Source organism: Penicillium waksmanii (assembly GCF_028829765.1).
Source record: "Penicillium waksmanii strain IBT 27052 chromosome Unknown utg000001l:1.0-4852451.0:1.0-4856178.0, whole genome shotgun sequence".
Lineage (NCBI taxonomy): Eukaryota > Fungi > Ascomycota > Eurotiomycetes > Eurotiales > Aspergillaceae > Penicillium > Penicillium waksmanii.
This window is the reverse complement of record NW_026643248.1, coordinates 1,106,794-1,127,249: the sequence shown is the minus strand read 5'-3', so window position 1 is coordinate 1,127,249 and position 20,456 is coordinate 1,106,794. Positions and strand designations below refer to the sequence as shown.

At 52.2% G+C, this 20,456-nt stretch overlaps 5 protein-coding genes across 5 annotated transcripts; 1 reads left to right on the top strand and 4 right to left on the bottom strand.

The window, feature by feature from the left end:
* Window positions 1-1,433: 1,433 nt before the first annotated feature.
* Window positions 1,434-6,988, bottom strand: N7481_000400 (transcriptional regulator SIN3; the record flags this gene model as incomplete). Its single annotated transcript, XM_057259619.1, has 8 exons — window positions 1,434-2,372; window positions 2,458-3,859; window positions 3,915-5,023; window positions 5,079-5,757; window positions 5,816-6,145; window positions 6,204-6,642; window positions 6,750-6,814; window positions 6,885-6,988. 8 exons carry the CDS (start codon window positions 6,986-6,988, stop codon window positions 1,434-1,436), a joined length of 5,067 nt encoding a protein of 1,688 aa, XP_057127451.1.
* A 1,116-nt stretch (window positions 6,989-8,104) lies between these two features.
* On the bottom strand, window positions 8,105-9,985 carry N7481_000399 (protein phosphatase 2A regulatory subunit CDC55; the record flags this gene model as incomplete). Its single annotated transcript, XM_057259618.1, has 6 exons — window positions 8,105-8,128; window positions 8,188-8,750; window positions 8,833-9,475; window positions 9,585-9,682; window positions 9,746-9,786; window positions 9,942-9,985. The coding sequence occupies 6 exons, from the start codon at window positions 9,983-9,985 to the stop codon at window positions 8,105-8,107; spliced, it is 1,413 nt and encodes a 470-aa protein (XP_057127450.1).
* A 1,457-nt stretch (window positions 9,986-11,442) lies between these two features.
* N7481_000398 (uncharacterized protein) lies at window positions 11,443-12,783 on the top strand (the record flags this gene model as incomplete). Its single annotated transcript, XM_057259617.1, has 1 exon — window positions 11,443-12,783. One exon carries the CDS (start codon window positions 11,443-11,445, stop codon window positions 12,781-12,783), a length of 1,341 nt encoding a protein of 446 aa, XP_057127449.1.
* Window positions 12,784-13,549: 766 nt separating this feature from the next.
* Window positions 13,550-15,565, bottom strand: osm1 (putative fumarate reductase Osm1; the record flags this gene model as incomplete). Its single annotated transcript, XM_057259616.1, has 3 exons — window positions 13,550-13,647; window positions 13,721-15,463; window positions 15,529-15,565. 3 exons carry the CDS (start codon window positions 15,563-15,565, stop codon window positions 13,550-13,552), a joined length of 1,878 nt encoding a protein of 625 aa, XP_057127448.1.
* Window positions 15,566-16,854: 1,289 nt separating this feature from the next.
* N7481_000396 (aldehyde dehydrogenase) lies at window positions 16,855-18,658 on the bottom strand (the record flags this gene model as incomplete). Its single annotated transcript, XM_057259615.1, has 4 exons — window positions 16,855-16,999; window positions 17,156-17,622; window positions 17,710-18,103; window positions 18,207-18,658. The coding sequence occupies 4 exons, from the start codon at window positions 18,656-18,658 to the stop codon at window positions 16,855-16,857; spliced, it is 1,458 nt and encodes a 485-aa protein (XP_057127447.1).
* Window positions 18,659-20,456: the final 1,798 nt, after the last annotated feature.

Below are 20,456 nucleotides of genomic sequence, written 5' to 3'. Positions count from 1 at the left end.
CCCCAGATTCCGTACCTAACTTACCAGAGTCACCAGTAGGCTACATGCATAGTCCATCACCATCCAGCTCTATTCGATCTAGTCCAGTATGTCTGTCAATCATGGAGAACAGCCCCGAACCAACAAACAAGTCCCACCGCATCCGTCTCCGCCGGCCCGACCGGTCCCTCGCCCATTCAGTTCACGTCTCGGAGTGTATCGGCTATTACAGCTCGGGCACACGGAGTCTTGGAAGTTAAGTACGTACTTAACATATAGCCGAACAAGGGCCGAGAATACGCCAGGACGTCTTGGCCACTGAGGATAAGGGGACGAGTAGTGATCTACTAGTACTTCCAATTGGTCTAATTCAGGAGAATGGTTCCAAGCTGCCCTTTCCCTTTGCGGGTCATTCGCCTCGAAGAGGGGACGGAGAGCTTGGACCCGTTGTGCCATCAATTAGACAGATAGAATTAACTAGACTATAGCCTTACCTTTCGCAGATACAGCAGATAATCTCAGATCAGATCTGACTCGAATCGAATCCACCGGTTCACTGTTCCTGTTCCTAGCCGCGCGCAGATCTCGCCGGTTCAAGTTCTGCTCTAGATAAGTATGACTGCTCGGCTTCAAATTCCGGGTGGTTTGATCGTCGGACTAAACAACTACGGAGTACGGGACAAGAACTTGAACCCTGACAGTCTTGCCTGAATAGGGAGGTAGATTGATTGATCGGGAATTTTATCGGAAAGATGAAGACAGCTTATAGAGAATAGAATGATGTGGCGGTATCTAACTATAGGACACTAGCACCATATCACGTCCTCGGGGTTACTAACTATAAGGTACAGAGTAGAAGTATCTGATCATGGACTCTTCTTGGTCTTCCATCTAAGTCATCCAATAATTCTAGAGGCAAAGTGCCAGTGGGCTAATAGAACCTTAATAACAACAGTAACTCATTCCATCAGTCCATTCAAAAGAGAAAAACTACCACGTCACAGGACAAGGTAGTGTAAAGTACCAGTTAACTAGTACTAATAAAATAACAGCCTGGGTACAATTCAGCAAATCCAATTCTAAAAGCCTCGAACTAAAAGAAAGAAAAAGAAAAACCACTAGCCTAGCATCAAACTCATCGCGCAATTTCCTCATGTGAATATTGAATGTTTAATAAAAAACCGTATTTCAGGTATAAGATAGGGTAAAGACGCCGTGCCCTTCGCAAATGAAATAAACAAAACAAGAAAGAAAGGAAAAACACAGAAAGAAAGAAAGAAAGAAGAAAATACATGCAAAACAACTTTCCATCCCAAATCCGACCCAGCCCAATTCAACCAAGCAATCAATCAATCAGACAACCGCACATACATTCCTGAAAATACATCGCATCGCATCGCTATTTCCATTCAAGCTTACACTCGCACTCGACTCAGGCTCAATCAGTCTGAGACTCAAGACTCGGTCGAGGGCTCTGCGGTCTTAGCAGGGGCGCCGACAGCTGCGTCACCGACAGCGTCGGCGTCAGCATTAGCGACTGGTTCAGGGTCCGCCATCTCTGTATCTGCCGGTTCGGGTTCGGCCTTTTGCTCCTCGACCGGCTTCTCATCGTCCGCTTTGATTTTCCCTTCGCCTTCCTCCTTCTTCTCCTCGGGGACAGGGATAGAGGCGGTTTCAGGGGCGGTGGCATCATCTTCCATCAGGACATCAGCAGGGGCCACGGCACCGGTAGCATCAGGTGCAGTCTCCGCATCCTTATTCTCAGTCGCAGTCGCAGTCTCCGCCGCAGCAGCAGTCACAGGACTAGGACTGGGACTACCACCCCCACCAGCCTTAACAAGACTCCCATTCAACCAATCGCGGAATCGCAAATTCGACTCATCAACCTTATCCTTACTAAGCCCCTTAGCCCAGTTCGGATTATTAACAAACTTCTCCACAAAACGATCATGTCTCTTCTCCTTAAGAGCAGCGACATCCTTAACCATATCCTCCCTCTTAACCTTGATCTGAGCCTTGGCAGCCTCGGGATCCGAAAGTGCGAGAACCTCCTTATCCGGCACGGGCGCATTCGAGCGCCAGAACCAGTCGTGCGTGGGCGGTTGGTAGAGGATTGTGTAATTGTTGGCGCAGATGCGGATGACAAGGCCGTCGTAGTGCTGGAGACGGCGGTAGAAGCGGTCGTATTCTTCGTCTTCGTCGAGTTTGCCAGGTAGGTTGCGTTTTAGGAAGGGGATGCGCATTTCGGAGAATTTTATCCCTTCTGTTGGGTCGCGCATTGAGTAGGCTGTTACGTAGTAGGACCAGCGGGCTTCTGGGCTGAGGTCTTCGCGGTTTAGCGTTGATTCTTCGGTTGTCATTACTTGGATTGTGAGGTGGCGGTCGGAGGGGAACTGTGTGAGGTTATTGTTAGTTATTATTTTCGTTTCCTTTTTGGTAGAAGAGGGAGGTAGAAGAGGGAGGCTGAGGCAGACTTACAAAGGTCACGCGGTAAATATCGCCCTCCTTGATTAATCGTTCGACCTGCTTGCGATACTGAATCTCCTGATGATGAGTTGTCTCATTCTTCTCACGCTCCTTGAAGAACAAGTTCGCAATATCAGAGCTACGATCCCGAGAATCACCCGTGAAGATCGACGCCACGAACTTGGTAATCGACGAGAAGATACGTTCTAGATTGTACATCAAGAACCCACTCTGCATATAGAAGCGGCGCAGAGTCTCCTCAAGATGAACCTGGTCGATATCCCCTCGAATAACTTCCTCGCACATGCGGACAATCTGCTTGTAGAGGTTGGCCTTCGGCCCAACGTCGTAGAAGAAATCTCCTGGGAATCGATCAATCAGGCAGAGATCATTGGCTGGCTTTGGCAGGAGGCCGCGGCGAACTTGTTCACGGGCTTCGCCTTCTTGTTCTTTGATTCGCTGCAGGCGCGAGTAAAGGATCTCGAATGTGCGCAGGAAGCAGAGGATGTTGAGGTTGCAGTACATGTGGTGCACGGTCTTCTTGTACTTCTCGTTCAAAGTGTACTCGCGCTCCAGGTTGAAGTTACCCTGGCCAGGGTGCTCCATCCATTTCAATTCCGCCACGTCAAATGCCTCCTCGGGTTCGGATGCGGGGGCAGATGCGGCCCGGACATCAGGTGTCGCAAGCTGGGTAGGTGCTGGCACTGACGCTGGAGCGGCAGCCACATCTTCCTTGTTTTGGTTACTGCCCTTCTCGCCCTTCTGCTTGAGAGCCTCACGCAGGAGATCCAGCTTCTGCGTGTTAACAACCCTGCGACTGGCGTTGGAGGTATCATCTGCGCCGAAGTTCTCCTCCAGCTCCTCGGCAGGCGTAGCGGCGATGGAGAGTTCGTCCATATAATCGTGGAAGGTCTCCCGATCGAGGCTAAAGAAGATAGGAACAAAGTCCTTGACAAAGTTAATCAATCTGGACGGCTCAGCGCCAAAGCCGGAAGTGCTGCGGTCAATGAACATGCAAAGAAGGTGAGTGGTATCCAGGAGAACATCGATATCGTCGAATTGCATCTCAGCCTGGAATTTCTTCGTGGGAAGACCGCTCTTTGCGCGACTTTGCGTTTCTTCGAATTTGGCTTGCAAGTCCTGCTGGATGTTCTTCGCGATGAAGAGCTTCTTGTCTGTCTGTCGGGTGGCAATCGCCTGGTGATCCAGACTACGCCAGTAAGCTCTCTGCATCTGCTCGCGCCAGACCTTATCCCATTCGCGTTGGCAGGCTTTCCACTCTTCCAGCTTCTGCTTCAGGCGGAATAGTACGATTGGCAGAACCTGGCAAGGACGCTCGAACATATCGCGGATGATCTTCTCACCACGCTGGCGGTCGTAGACCTTCTTGATCACGCGCTGGTAAATAGCCTCACTCTGTCCACCGAGACCAGGGGGGGAGCTTGAAGTTAGCGCGTTCAGCGTCAGACATGTGCAAAAATTGCTGGCAGATCGGCTCAATGAGCTGGATCGTCCGCGTGCAAGCTTCGATGTGATGATCATAATCGTGGCGATCCTCTTCGATACGGTGCAGAGCGTCTTCATATTGGTTCTTCCGGTGAGCAACGAAGCCAGAGTCCTCGGATGCCCAAGTAGGATGCGAAGCCCAGTCGTCATTCAACACTTCAAAGCACAACTGATCACGGCCACTGCAGGCCTTTTGTCTCTCGCGCTTGGGCAGCAGACGATAACTAGGCCCCAGTGATCGGCAGTGCGCAAGGTTGACAACACCGGCTTCGATCTTAGGCTTAGGGTCAATGGTCTTGTCTTCAGGCTCTTCAACGTTCATGAAACGCTTGAACCAGCTCATGAGCTCCGCGTTGGAACCAATGAAGCCTTCAGCTCTCTTGACAAGAATGAAACGATCAATGAGGTCATTGGTATAGAGATTGCACAGTTTCAAAAAGTCACTGAAAGTCTGCTTATTCGCAATGAACTTCTTGACACGGTCGAAGAAGGCAATCTCCTCTTGACTAGGAGTAGCCAACGAACTAGGTGGAACTGGCTCCGGGAGCGCGGGAATCAAGGTAGGAGAAACGTTCGGGATATCCGCACCAGATGGCTTCCCATGGTGAAACTTGGGTCGCTTGCTGCCATTAGCGAACTGAGCCGGCTGGCCACGCATCTGAGACTCTGGGATCCGAGCCTCTGCACCAGCAGGGCCAGATACAGAGCCACCGCCAATGCCAGGTCCGCCTCTCCGCTTCTTGCTATCCTTGGCAGAATCCTGCGGTTTGAAGTGGCCCATGGGAGGCAAGTTCTTCGCATCTCGGTTCGCAGCTTGGGACATGGCCATAGGGTCACCCCGCATATTACTGACAGGAATGTTCTCCTCCGCGGCACGCGCCGCCGCCTGCTGTTTGGCGTGTGCCGCAGACTCAGGAAGAAACTGCTTGAAGTCTTCCAGAAGGTCGGGAGCAGTGTTAAACAGTTGGGTAACCTGTGCGTAAACATCCTGGATGGGCTTGGACTCCCGTTGATAAGTCTGCAGAATCTCAAGGAACTGCTTGTAGATCTCTGGTGCGCTGGAGAAACGGTTCTGAATTCATGGTTAGTTGTGTTCAAAAGTTGATTACCAGGACAGATAAGCATACCTTTATCTTGTTCACATAGCTGATGGCATGGTTGAATTCAACAGGTCCACGCTTATTTAGATCCGCAACGCCTCCCTGAAGCATGCCACCAACGCCAGCCAGGCTGTTCATCGGTTGTGTCAAACTGGCATTGGGACCAGCGCCAGAGGTGGGCATCATGCCGGGTCTCCCCAGGGCAGACGCGGCAGAGGCAGCGCCTTGCAGTTGAGCAACACCACGGTGATCCTGCTGGTGGGACAGCGCCGCGGCACCCTGCTGCTCTTGGGTCTGGTAGCCATAGTGAGGGTCTTGGCCAGGTCCTTGCGGTTCCTGGTAAAGGCTTGGTCCCATCATACGCGAGCCAGGAGAATATGAGCCCGGGTGGGCTTGTTGTTGACTCTGCGGCTGCTGAGCTTGCTGCCATCCCGGACGAGACTGCTCGTAGTAATCAGGACGTCCAGGACCACCGCTGGAGGGGCCGGATTCGGTTATTGTCGTCGTCTCGAATGGGCGTCCTGCACGCGGCATACTCAGCGTATTCGTGCCAGATGGTGTGGTAACTCGAATGGCATCTGGGTTGTCTTCAGTTCCGCACTCGATTCGGTAGCCGGGTGGGAGAAAAGTGTTGAAGCCCTGGATGAGAGCTGGATGGCCATTGAAGAGGGTAGAGACGCGTTGGATTACACCGGGAGTATCGATTCTGTTTGCAAGGTCAGGCCAGGTTCAAATCATACTGCACAGAGAAAGCGAATACTTACGCCTGACTCTTGAAGTCCTTCATTATGTCCAAGAAGCGGTTGTAAACATCAGGCTGGTCGGAAAACCGCACCTTCACCTGATCCAAGTAGCTAAGGGCATCCTGCACCACAAACCCACTGTTAGCGCTCGGTTCTCCGAGAGATGCGGCGGGTCCAATCGGATGACTTGCATTGAGAATCGGCTGTTGGCCCTGGGCAAGAGCCGCTACACTTCCAGGGATTTGCTGTGCTTGCCCATTGTGTCCCATGATGGGTGGCCCACCGGGATACTGCATGTACGACCGAGGGGTGCCTTCGCCATGTTGCTGCATCTGCGGGCCGCCAAAGAGGCTGGCCGGACCACCGGAAGACTGTACGCTCCCTCCGGGTCCATTCTGCGGATTGCTACCGAGGTTCGAAAGGAGGCCATTCGGGCCATGGATAGAGTTGGGAACTTTCGACGCCACGGGCTGGTGGAGGGGGGATCGAGCCGGTGTGGCTCTGGACAGGGTGGTGTTCGCCGCGCTGGCGTTCCATCTGTTGGCGCTCCATCTGTTCGCGTTCGCGCTGGTCACGCTCTCGGTGGGCCATTTCTTCCTGACGTTGGCGCTCGCGCTCCAGAATCTCGCGTTCCCTTGAGTCCCGTTCACGGTCACGGTTCAGCTGAGGGGATGCGTGCGACATGGCCTGGCCAATGCCGGGAAGAGAATGACCTGAGCTGTGCGAAGGTCCAGGAGGATGCTGTCCGTAGGTCGGTTGTTGGTGTGGAGGAGCCCCGTGGCTTTGGCTCAGTTCTGCCAGTCCGGGGAGGGAGTGGCCACCTGACTGACCGGCGGGGTGGTAGGGACCTTTGAAGCGGCATAGCCAAGTTAGTTGTCCATCCTCTTGTACACACCAGGGGTATGCGATCGATTGGGCGGATTGTGGAAGAGAAAGGTGTGGGAGAAATGCTAACCGGACGGAGGAGGAAGGACAGGCCCAGAGGGCTGCGACGCAGGACCCTGTTGAGACGGATTTTGACTAGAAGAGCAGCAAGATGCAAGGTTAGCCGCTGACCATTGCCAATCGAGAACAACCATGAGGTTCATACCTGAAAGACCCTAAGGGCCGAGGTTGTTGGTTCATCTGGTCCATGCCAGGGTGCGACGGAGGCCCACCAGCGGGGGAGTGCCAGTTATCATTCCCAGAATTCATGATCTGGGCATGAGCCGAATAACGGCTATGAAAGAAGAGAGGTCGAACAACGGGGGATTAGGAGACAATGAGTTGGAGAGAGGGGGAGAGGGGACGGGGGAAGGGAAGATGTGTGGGTGGTGGAATGGGCTGGACGAGGGTGAGCTCCAGCAGCTTTTCGCGGTTGGCGTTTCGCAAAGGCTCGGAGTGGGATGAGTGGTGACGCTCGAGCAGCGCCTAGTCACAACATGACCAGGCAGAAGTTGTAAAATAAAACAAACAGTAAATATACTCCAAGAGCAGAGCCAGCGATAGCAGACGAGGAGTGCGCGCGACCGATCGCGGGCTTCTCCAGTGGAGGCTTTCTTGACCGACTGCGGCTAGTCCCAATGGGGGATGCCCCGGATTCTCTTTAGTCCGGTCTGGCAGAACATTTTTGTACAGAGGTAAGGTGACCTTGCGGGCGGTCAGCACATATAAGCACCAAGTGTATCGTCACAGCTCCGTACGACGGGAAGCAAACATTCCTTCCGCCTTCGTCATCGCCCGCAAAGTCGGGCAGAAAATCCCGAGGATCAACTGGAAAATCTGGAGAGGCTGACTGAGTGTACGAATTAGGGGAAACTGGGAAACTGAGAGCTGTGAGAGCTATGAGGGATAATTATTTATTTTAAGATAAATAAAGAGCGGAGTGGTTTAAGGAACTTGACATGTTTACCCCAACTAAGTGTAGTTACATACAAGATACTCCTATAATCATTACTACCATGGGATATGCCCAACACAACAAGATCGATCATAATACGCCCCAACCGAGCTTAACATTCTCTCTATCATGAATCAATCCGTACAACGCCTGCAGGCACAAGGTAAGGGGTGGGGGAATCGTTCGAGGGGATACTTCGAGACAGGTGGAGGAAGTGGTGCATGGCAGGTGTGCAAGGTGTGAGTGCAAGTCCTGAATTATGAAACCTGTGGCTTTGCTGCTATGGCATTATTTGCGTTTCTGTTCTTTTCTTCTTTGCTCTTTTTTTCGTTCGTTTTGGGTGCGTCCTTGTTCTCTCAATCACCAGTCCTCCACCCAGTCACCGAATTCGAATTCCTCCCAAGATGTGCCTATCGATGATGTGTATGGCCTCACAGAGCAGAGAAGACGAATAGCTAAGAGACGTATGGTTAGCAATAAGAAAGGTAGAAATCTGATCAATAGAGGAACTCACGTTGTTCGTAGCCGCAATCGCAATGCTATCCTCGAAGGGATGCCAGCTCATATGCAGGATCTTCTTGTTGAAGTCGATCTGATCGGCATCGGTCTCCTTCTTCATTCGGCTGCCCGGACCCGCGGGGCTGCCGGACCTCGAGCCGGCCTTCTTGCCATTGCCCTTGTTCATCGGGGTCGGTACGCCAACCTTCTTCGCCTTGAAGGCCGACTTGTCCGCCTGTAGGACAATCTCCGTCTCCTTCTCCTCCTCTGTCGGGTAGATCATGAAGTTGTTGTTATAGCTACCGGTCATGACATTCTCGGCATCACCCGAGAAGACGACCTCAAACTTGTCAAAGATGCTGTCGTTTTCGTATGTATCGCACAGGCGGGGGCGCAGGTGCTCGTGGATGGGAATGGTCTTCACCGGTTGACGCTCCATATTGACGTCCCAAATCTTCACGGTCAGATAGTCCCTAGACACGATGTACCGGCCGTCGTGTGAGAATCGAACGTCGGAGATGGAGGAGATGATCTCGGAAAAGAAAGAGCGAGAGGATGCATCCTCTTCTTGTTCGAACTCTAAATAGAAAAAGAAAAAATGGTTAGTTTCCTTCCAGAGCAAATCGGTGGAAATAATTGTTTGCTTCTTTGCAGTACATACGCTTCACATGTTCGTCACAGAGCGCTCGCTGGCGCATGTCGGCAAGCTTGATGGTGCCCTTGGAGCTGGCGTACATGAACTGGTTGCAGCTGACGGGGTGAAATTCAGCCGCGGTGATAACCTCAGTCAGCTCCTCCATGTTTGCAGGCTTGATATCCACAATGTTGAAGCTTTGGTCCTGGATGTTGAGGTTCCACAGGTTCACTCGCAAATCGTCACTGCTGATAAAGGTTTCGCCATCACTGTTCACGGAGATGCTATTTATATGGTACGCGTGAGCATTCGCGTAAGTTCTCCGTGGGACAGCAGCGACCACAGTATCATGGTGTGTCAATCGGGGCAGCTTCAATGCCGATGCGTCCTTGAAAGTCCCACGGGGGGCACGAGGGAGCCCTCCGATGGCGGGGGCCGGAGTCATCTCATTCGAAAGGTTGTTTTCAGCGACCACCTTTAGAGACTTGTCAAACACCTTCCACAGCTTAATTGTCTTGTCGTTTGTGGAAAGGAGGAAGTGTGATGCATTCTGTCGCCGACACCATTTTATCTTGTTGATCTTCTCTTCAATCTCTAACGATTTGAGGTAGTCGAATTCGGGCTCGTGGGATTGGAATTCGGTATGGAACTTATACTCGCAGGTTTTTTTCTGAGCGGAGGAGAGAAAAATGACAGTGTCAGTGATGGTGATTCTTTTTCATAGGGTTTTTTTCCCCGCCTCCTTCTCTCCGGTCCGAGTTAAGTGAGTTCTGGCTTACCGTCTCGTTTCGCTCAAACAGAACCACACGTCCACCCTTGTCTCCTGTAGCCAAATAATTTCCAGTGTGATCGAATTCGACGGTCGAGATGATATCAGCTGGCGGGGAAGAGAGTCAGTCCAAGAGTCCTTTCTCGGAGGCGAAAAAGAAGAGAATGGTACCTTCTGTGATATCCTCTACATCGCCTTTATCTCCGAAACATCTGCATCCCACGAGTCAGCCATAATTCACGGTATTCCGCCGATTCGTCGCTTCCATGAGGCATGATCGACCCATCAAAGTACGCTCTGGGAGAAGCCAACTGGGCGGCATCCGCACAACCCCACCGCGTCGTCCCCTTTGGACCGAAAGACTCACTGTGTGAACTTCCAGGTGGGTGAGCCTGGATCTCTGTCTACCATCTTTTCGTTCTAAGATCGCCCGTGATCGCGACGGATGGGCGAAGACCGATGCAAGGTTGGAGACGGTGAAGAAAGAAAAGCCGCTGCGCCCGAATTGATTTTTCTTCGGCACGGCGAGCTCTATTGCAGGCGGGGAAAGCGACAATCAGAGCGATAGAAATGACGGAGGGTCGACGACCAAAAATCAGATCGGTCGGCGAGCGATGATCAATGGTTGTAGGGCGAGCTGGAGGAGGGGGGGGGGGGGAGCAATCGGGTTGAAAAGGACGGAGCGAGGGGTTCGATGGCGGGATCGCGGGAGAGAGGGCGGAAGCGAACCCACGAAGAATCGAGGGGGAGAAGGTCTCACGAGAGGCCAAAGGAAAACCAAGATAGATGGGGGTGGTGGTGGGGGTTGAGATAGGAGGAGGTAGTAGGAGGGGGAGAGAGGAGGGGAAGCAAACCAGCCGTGGATGTTGGGTGGGCCCGAAGCAGAGCTTGAGCAGCGGTGGGAGTGTGGTGGTGGTGGTGGGCAGAGGGCAGGGCAGCACTAGATAGTTACTAGGAGGTACAACTAGTATAGCAGAATAGATACTGCTATGCTACGTAGGAATAATCATGTCTGTGAGTAGTCCTAGTTAATACTGAGTACTGTGCCCAGATACTCTAGTACTACCGATCCTGACATCAACCATTTACACAGTGCAACATCGGGTGGGGCATGAGTATACACACTATCGCAGTGGCTATAGTATATACTCTAACAGTATATTATACTACTAGTAGATAAATATTGGAGATGTAGATACTAGTGCTAATATGATATATAAGTACATATCATTGTTTTTACCTAGACTATCCAGCTCTTAGTACTCTGGTTCTACAAGTATAAGACTGCCCAGCCTCTGTCGTCATCCATAGGCAGATACTACTATTAGTAGTACTACTAGCATCTAACCATTCCACTCTTACTTAGTTATGTAGGTACTTACTAGTATGTAAGCATGAAGTTTCGATAGGATCCACCTGGTAAAATAGTAAACTTGAAAGAGTGCTTCAAGTTGTATATCCACACTCTTACCGCGGCAATTGATCCCCAATATATAGAACAGCCTGGAGCATATAAGATGACTCAAGTTCCGATCCAACAATGCCTACCTAGGTATGGTTTAAAATTTACTAGTAAATTATCTCTAGACCTGACCTCTGAATTACTGTGCTCATTGATTAAATATAGTATTTAGTTTAGAATACTACCAGTACTACCTACGGTAGTCGCTCTGCTATTACTAGTACGAGTACCCATCCATCCGGCCTTCACATGTTCCTACTTTGTCCGGTCTAAACCACATGGGCATCCACCCTCCACTCCTTCACTCCAATCCCTCTGACCTTTACCTACTGGCACTTAAAAAGGTCCTTCTCTCTCAAACAACAACCAATCCTTCAAGGAACAATCCTCCATCCAGTTCACCGCCATGACCGACCCGAACATGCGGGGTACACCGCCAGCCCGCCAGCCCGACTCCAAGGCCGCACCAACCTCAAGCTCAACCTCCAGCTCAACCGCAAACCCCTCACACCCGAGCACAGGCCCAAGCCAAAGCGCCAACACAAGCACAAGCACAAGCAACAATGCAAACCCTCCCTCCCAACCCTCTCTCGCAACCCGCATCCAATCCTCCGCCACCGGCCTCGCCCGCTCCGCCTTAACAGGACCAAGCGACTACGCGCAGACCCTCAATACAGCAACACAGGGCAAAACCGCAAGCTCTTCTTCAGCTTCAGCCTCAGCCTCAGGCTCTGGATTAAACTATGCCACAAACTCAAACAACCATGCCCCCTACTCATCCTCCGCACAACCACAACAACACACACCCGCACCAACCTTCCGCAACACCACCACCACCACCAACCAACCAGGCGCATTCTCAATCCCAAACCTAACCGAAGAAGAATTCCAACGCGTCTACACCGACATCGGGACCTACGGCCGAGCATACTACGATGCAGAGACAGGCACTGGCACAATCACAGGCATTGACACCGACACCTACGCCGACATAAATAGATCAAACTTAAGCCAAAACGAATCCGAAAACAACCATGACCACGACCACGACCACGAAACCCTCCAATCAAACAATGGCCCCTGGAAAGGAAAACACAGACTCCAAGACCCAGTCCAACTAGAATACACCACAGCTTGGGAACGTGCTAGTCCGCACACTTTCACCGCAGAACCAACGCACACATACACTCCCGTCTCAACAGACGGTGACGCAATCTCGGCACTCCTCTCAGATCCATCTTTCGACGCAGCTGGATACGACGACGACGAGAATTATAACGTGGATCTCGACCTTGAGGCGCAATTGGCGCCTCTCTCGGATGAGGAGGTCAAGATGTTGGAGTCTTTTCGTAGGGATATGGACATTGGGATGGGTCCTGGATCTGGATCTGGATTCGACAACAGAACAATCCCACAAGGCTCCGTCCCACTGTCCTCAGTTAGTCTAGTTCCAGACATCGACGCATTTCTAAACGAGCACGACCCCGAAGCCGGAGCCGGGGTCGGAGCCGGAGCAGTCTCGCTTCGAGATAGAGTGTTGTCTGAATTACCGGGCTCGAATGAGTGGGTTGGTGTGCAGGAGCGGTATCATGATGAGGTTTGGGGATATTTGAGGCCTGCGCTTGAGGCGGCGAGGGAGGAGATTGAGGAGAAGGGTGTTGAGGGGGATGTTGAAGGGCAGGGGCATGATGGGGATGGACCGGCTGTTAGGAGGTTGAAGATGATTTTGAAACATATGGGTGGATAGTAGTACATAAGTACTAGCAGCCTTGAGAGGTAGTAGAGGTAGACTTCAGATTTGGCGGTGAATTGGTAGACGAGGGAGTAGAGATAGATTGTCCGAGTTTCTGCATGTATAGTAAGTAGTTACGATGTGTATGTCTATTGTACTAGTACGAGATGTTATGCTTAGTAGGAAAACTTCAAGGTTGAACTTGAAGTAACATTATCCGCCTGAGTAGGTAGAGTAGTAGGTTATAGGGTTCTTACTTATGTAGAGAATTGGATTAGGGTTGATTGTCCGAGTCGATTAGCCGAGGTAAAGTACCTAAACACTAGTACTAATTATTCCGTAGCAGGTCGGACCAAGTCCACTTCCTCATTACTAGTACTACGCTGTTCCTGAGTTCCTCGGCGTTACTAACTTGAGGATACAAGTACCAAGTATCAAGGTCTACTGAGCATACATTAAGAGAGCAAGAAGAAGCAAGAAAAAAAAAAGAAAAGAAAGCAAAGAGCCGAGGCAAAACATCTCTAAATAATGCATTTAAAATATGTTACACGAAGAGAGCACCCTCGATCGAACGGGCCAGACTAGACCAGACTAGACCAGACCAACCAATACCAATTCAGTCACAGTCACAATCACAGTCAGTCCAAACCACGCCATCGTATATCGTAAGAACATGGCAGAATATCGCATCGCAGAGAAGAACGGGGTATGAGAGCAAAAGATCAGGTTTTGTCAAAGAGGGCACACTGCACACATATGGAGAGGGACAGGATTACTCCATCTACAGCTCCAGGCTGGGAGTTTGACCCTTGACGCGGCCGATGACGGTCTGGGCAGCGTACTTGGGGATAACCTCGTCGTCGTGGAGCATGGCGAATTCTGCGATAGACATCAGTTAGTATACGTTCATCAGATGATTGGGGTAGGGGCTAGGTAGGGGGGCTTGACTCACCCTCAGTAGCATCACGGCCCATAAAGTTGAACAGAGCGTTCGCACCGCCGGGGTGCTCGTCCAACCAGTTAGTCACATCTAGGACGATACCCTTGACGGCAATCCACAGGTCGTCCTTCTTGTTGTGCTTCGCGATCTCCTCCATGGTATACTCCTTCTCAGGGATCTGGAAGTTAGCTGGGTCAGGCTTAGCCTGCTCAGCGGGGGCAGAGGCGGCGGGGCCAGCGGCAGCAGCAGGGGCAGCAGCCACAGTAGGCAAGCTACCACCGGGAGCGGCACCAGCCCACTCAACAGAGATCTTGCCGGGGGTATTGGGGTCGATGTGCAGGGAGATCTGGCCGAGACGTTGCTGGGCAGCAGAGGAGCCGGTATTAATGACCTTCTGGAAGAGGTGCTGGGAAGCAGAGTCACCAGCGACACGACCGTAGACAACACAGCCGAGCAGCGAAGAACCGCCGAGACGGTTAGCGCCGTGAACACCGCCAGCCAATTCACCGCAGGCATAGAGGCCGGTGAAGGGCTCCTTCTCCGAGTTCAGGACCTCGGCGTGCTCGTTGATCTCGATACCGCCCATAGTGAAGTGCAGCACGGGCTCCATGGTCGCGACGTGGAACTCGTCGTCCAACTTGAAGGGCATGTTGTGGAAGAACTTCTTGTTCCAGGGGTCCTTCTTTTTGCCATCGGCGATGAGGTTGTACTCATCGAAGGTCTTCTTGAGAGCGGCTTCGCCGCAGCCGATCTCCTCGATTAGTTGCTTGCCAGTGAGCTTGCGCATCAGACCGCGGCCGGAGTAGTGGCGGGTGTGGAAGTCCAGCACATTGGAGGCCTTGCTGTTAAGAACGAGGCGGATGGGCCACTTGCCCTTCTCCTTCTCGATCCACATTTGGTTCGAGACGTAGTCACGGTGACCCAGTTCGTCGGAGAATCGCTCTCCGTCCTTGTTCAGCAGGAGACCGCCTTCACCGCGGAGGGCCTCGGCGGCCAGGAACTTGAACTTGGCACCTGGGTCCTTGGGGTCGACGAGACCGGTCGGGTGGACCTGGACCTTGTCCATGTCGATGCCGTTGGCGCCGATCTCCATGAGCATCTTCTGTCCGTCACCGGTGGCGTGGGTGCCGTTGGTGGAGGAGAGACCGAAGGTATCGGGGCGGTGCTTCTTCAGCAGGGAGGAGTCGCTGAAATCGGCGGCGTAACCGCCAGTGGCGAGGACGACGACACCCTCGGCGACCTTGGTCTCGCCGTTGATGGTGTAGGTGACGCCGGTGACGTGGTTGCCGGACTTGTTGACGCTGGTGACGTTGGCCTTCTTGACGATTTGGACGCGGCCGGGCTCGGAGTCGGCGAGCTCTTCGAGGCGCTGCATGAGCGCGTAGGTGATGGCCATACCGGGGAATTTGGCATCGTGACCACGGTGAGTGCGGGGGTGGGTGTGACCGCCCAGTCGGGAGACGAGGGTGAGATCGAGGTTGAAGACATCCTGCAGCCACTCGACGGCGGAGGCGGACTTGTAGGTCAGGACCTTGATGAGGTCGGGACGGGCCTTGTCACGGGCGGACTTGAGGGTGTCCTCGTAGAATTGCTTGACGGTGTCGGGGATGCCGAGGTCGGTCTGGGTGCGGGTGAGGGCACCGTTGATGCCGGAGGTGGCCTTGGTGGAGTTACCACCGAAGAAGGCCTGCTTGTCGAGAACGATGACGTTGCCACCGTTCAGGTAGACGGTGTGCGCGGCACTGAGGCCGGATACTGGGGAGTGTTAGAGAGGATGGAAGGGAAAGGCAGAGGGAAGGAGGGAGGGAGGGAGAACGTACGACCACCACCGACCACAACGACTTGGGGTGCTGCCATGATGTGTGAAGTGAAGGGAGAATATGAGGGAAGATGAAGGGGAGAGGGGAGAGAGAAAAGAGATGGGAAGAAGGAAAGGGAAAGGGAACTCTTAAAGGGAAAGAAGAAAGTTCAACTCAGAAGCCGACGAAGAGAGGAGCTATCGGCCGAGGCACAAACGTGGGGGACGATGGGATGGGCCCAGCTGTGGATCAAGTCAGTGGATACTTCCGGGGGAGTGTGAGTAATGAGGAATGCGAGACTGCTGGTTTGTGCTTGCAAGGGGATCCATTCCGGGGTATACTGGACTATCACATGGGAAGTAAGTTAGGGGTAGCTAGTATGATTACGGGGTACTACTGGATCAGATGTTGCAGACGGTAGGACTACTGAGAGACATTCACATGCACATGCATAAGCATGGGTTGAGGGAGAGGTATACGGAGAGGAGGCATAAGGATGGGATGGGATAGGATACAGTGGATAGCACCTGGGCATAGTGGATATACAGAGACCATACTCATCTCTAGAATCCAAATTCAAAGCATTTCGGAATCAACATCTTCAAAGCAGAGGGGCAACCGGTAACTCGGTCGGGATGAATTCCGTGAACCTCGGAAGTCAGTGGAGGCCGAGCTGCATGCATGCATTGGGTGTAGGAGTACTCAGTGCTGTGCATTAGTGTACCGCGATACTATACTATAGGTTATAATACCATTTGTTTAATATACACTCTTAGAGATTATTCTATATACTATTCTATACAATTCTATTCTCCATTTTATAAGAAATCCTATCCTATTCTCCATCACTCTCATTGCCGCTGAACTTTGGGTCTGCTGTGATTGGTGGAAGTTGCTGAGATAATCCGGGGTCGGGTGATGATGTCATCCACTATGCATCCCCTTTGGGACAAGTCAATTGCCGACGGAATTCTCTCTTCCATTCCCATCATTCCATTCCTTCCCCTCATTCCCCGATCAATCGGGTCTCCTTCTGGCGAGAAATACTAAAAGGCCCATCCCGCCCCGGTTTCACTCATCTGAACAGCTGCATCTCGGTCTCAATTGTTGCGGTCGGCCCGCATGCTGAAATTTCGGGGTAATGCATTCCGAAGAATATAGGGTCGTCTCGCCCGAGAGCCGATGATGCAGCGCAGGAGATATCTCCGAGGACCGAGTAGAGGACGGAGTATAAGTGCGTTATATTGCCTGCCAATGCCATGCTCACGGAGAAATAAGTATTGTGCGAGGTGGAATTACAGAGTATACTATGCTATACTATACTCTACTGTACTATACTAACTACCACTAATCCATCCAAGTCACACTCTTCGTCGTCAAAAACTCATTCAATCCCTCCTCCGCATTAAACCGTCCCCAACCACTATTCTTCACTCCACCATGCGGCAGCACCGGCTCATCATGAATACTCATACTATTAATGTGGACCGCCCTGCACAAAGAACCCCCGTCAGCAAAAGCACTGCCAAAATTCCTCAAAGGGGCAAGTAACAAGAGAAAAGCAGGCAATGGGCTCAGCTGAGCCGAGCCCAGCCCGCCCTCTCCTCTGAGCAGCGAAAAGAGGAAATAAAGCAAAAGCAAAACTCACCCAGATTGAATCCTCCTCGCCAAAGAAAGCCCCCTCCTAAGATCCTCCGTAAAAACCGACGCCGAAAGCCCATACCCACTCCCATTCGCCAATCGAACCGCCTCCTCCTCACTCTCAAACGTCATAAACGCCGCAACAGACGCAAATGCCTCCTCCTGCCACACGGGCATTTCCTCCTTCACTCCGCCCAGAATGACTGGCGCCATGCGCACCCCGCACCCAGCGGGTAAGGTCGCGTCTACGTCTGCGGGACTGGATCCGGAGATGAAGTGTGCGCCTGCTGCGATTGCGTCGGAGACGAGGGTCTGCACGCGTGTTTTTGAGGCTGTGTTGACGAGAGTTGGTGGGAGGGTTGTTGGGTTTAGGTCTGTGGTGCTGTTGAGGGCTTTTTGGAGGGCGGCTATGAATGTGTTTGCGATTGAGGTGTGGACTAGGATTCGGTCGGTTGCCATGCAGATTTGGCCGGACTAAACGATGTAAAGGAGGACGTAGTTAGTGGTTATTCTCCTATCCATTCGAGAACTCTCCTTCGGGGTCAGGGTCGGGGGACGAACATTCAAAAAAGCACCAGCCAAAACACCCTGAACAGCAGTCTCCAAATCCGCATCCTGACACACAATTGAACTATTCTTCCCACCCAACTCCATAAGACAAGGCTTGAGATTCTGTCCGCAGGACCTGGCGATCTTGCGACCGACGGCCGTGCTGCCGGTGAAGTTTATCTTGCGGACGGCGGGGTGCTCGATCATGGCGTTGACGACGTCGGCGGCATCGGATGGTTGGCAGTGTAGAATATTTAGACATCCGGCTGGGAGACCGGCGTCTTCGAAGGCGCGGCCAATGGCCCAGTAGCAGCGTGGGGTTAGTTCGGAGGATTTCAGGATTGTTGTGTTTCCTGCTGCGAGGGCGCAGGCGGCACTGCGGATGCCGAAGACGTAGGGGGCGTTCCTTTTAGTTGTTGGTTAGTTGAAGTTGAAGTAGGAGGATGTGATATGGTGTGGTGTGGTGTGGGTTGAGGTGAGATGTTATAGATAGCTGCAACTTAACTCACCAAGGAACAATCCCCAAAATCACACCCATAGCCTCCTTAAATACCATCGCCCTCTGCCCCTCCGTCTCAACGACAGGAACACTTCCACAGATAGAGGTAATGCGCCCCGCAACATCGCGCAACATGCGAATAGCCAGCGGGACGACGAAACCTTGCGAAGCACCGACGTCAGCGCCCATCTCGGTACGCATGTACTCGGCATTTTGCTCGAGGCGCTGCTCCAGGAGATCGGCCGCCCTGAGGAGGACATCACGTCTGACGGTGGGTTTGGTCTGGGACCAGGCGGGGAAGACCGCGTCGGCTGCTTTGACGGCGCGAATGGCGTCTTGCGGGGTGGCGGAGGAGGAGGTCCAGCATTGTTTGTTGGTGTAGGGGCTGATTACGGAGAAGGTGGTTGGGGTGTGTTCTTCTTGGCCGTTGATGAGGAGGGGGATGTTGGTCATGGTGGTCATGGTGGATGGTTATAGGGTATACCTAGGAGGTATCTATTCGATGGTGAGGGGGGGGGGGGGGAGAAGAGGGGAGAGAGGGGAACTTGAGAGGTATCGTACGAGTACTATTAGATGCAGCGAGCTGGGAGCTTCAAGTTGGAGATTTGGATTGATTGCCCCACTGACTCCAAATTCTTCCTGCTGTACGGAGTACTATGTACTAGTAGGGTAGGATGGAGGGCTACGGAGCATGTATCCGCATGTCGGAGGGGAAAATGGTTGATCTGATCTCCACTGCTAGGCTTCTATCTTCCCGGCCCTAGCCAGGGTATATACTACCCTACCAGTAGTATACCCTTGTAGTAACTTGAACTACTAGGGCCTACTTCTCCGGAATAGTATGGAATATGGAATATGGAGACGAAATACGGAATACGGGGAGCTACAAAGACTATCCCACAGTATGCTCTATCACTGAGTACCTGAGCATGCCTATAGTAGGCTGCAATTACTCTTACTGGAATGCCAACCATGGACAATACCTCGGTTAGACCCAAGCCACCAAGCCACCAAGCCACTCCGCTCGATCCACTGGATATTCTCCGTGTAGTACGGAGTACGGAGTATATAAGCACCGCCACTACATATATGAGTACATATCTGGGGAAAAGGGGTTCAAGAAATATAAACACGCCACCACCCAAATCCCCCCTCGGAGGATGTACACCCCAAACCGGATGCAAATGGGTTTGTTGAAGGAGCAGTGGTTGATCTGAGCTTGCGGAGCCCTGAAGAATTCGCATGCCAATAGTGTGCCCCACCCCGAAGAGATTTGCAATGGAGACACATCGCCAAATTGATTTATCTGAGGCGGTCCACTGCGACCCTGATGAACATATGTACATAAACACGAGTACTCTACTTGGGGAGTAGCTCCTGGTATTAAATCCAAATTTAGATGAAATGCAACCCTTTATGTGCTCAGGCCCCGGCAGTTGAGATTGCAGAAGATTCCAAGCATGGGTGGCCCGGTCGCTTCAATGTCGAAATGACGCACGCTTGGCATTCGATAGTTGCCGTTCACACGGGCTGAGAGGGACTATTGATGATCTGCGAGAGCATTGTCTCGGGGAGTGTGGTAATGATACGGAGTAAATTGATGGCACTGAGTCAGGGTCGCATTTTCAAATCAAAAATAGTCTTGCAAATAGTTTTCCATAGTCCATGGTAATCAAAGGCAAAGGAAAACTTTGAAGGTCAAGTCAAGTCAGCAAGTCATCAAATAATAAGCCAATAGACCGCTGTTCCCAAGTCACACAATCCCACATATCAGATGAGATCGCCAGGCTCGGCCTTCCCAATGTGTCAATCACATCCCACCATGACTTCCTCTCACAAGGACCTTCCAACCAATCGATCCGCTGTGGAAACCAGAAATATGTGTCATTCCAAATCAGCTTCCTTTCCCAGTACTGATAGGCAACGCTAGCACCTGGCGAACCGGCGAATAAGCCGCTGTCGGCGTCGATTAAGCTACCCGCCATTCAGCGCCACCCAGCAAATGGGGACTATAGTGGCCTCCACTTTCTTGCTTTGGCACGCGAGCTAGGCCCCATCAAAATATCCATACTCCATCGAAAGAGGCAGATCCAAAGAAAAGAGTGGCCAGGGGACCCGATGAACCCGATGGACCCAACGCACATTGCACATCTCGAAGCCCAACAATTGGGCGCATGCGCGTCCGTCACTCGATATGGACAAATGATCGACCTCGATGGATGAATACTCCATAGTGCAGGTGGACTGCGCAATCAACTGA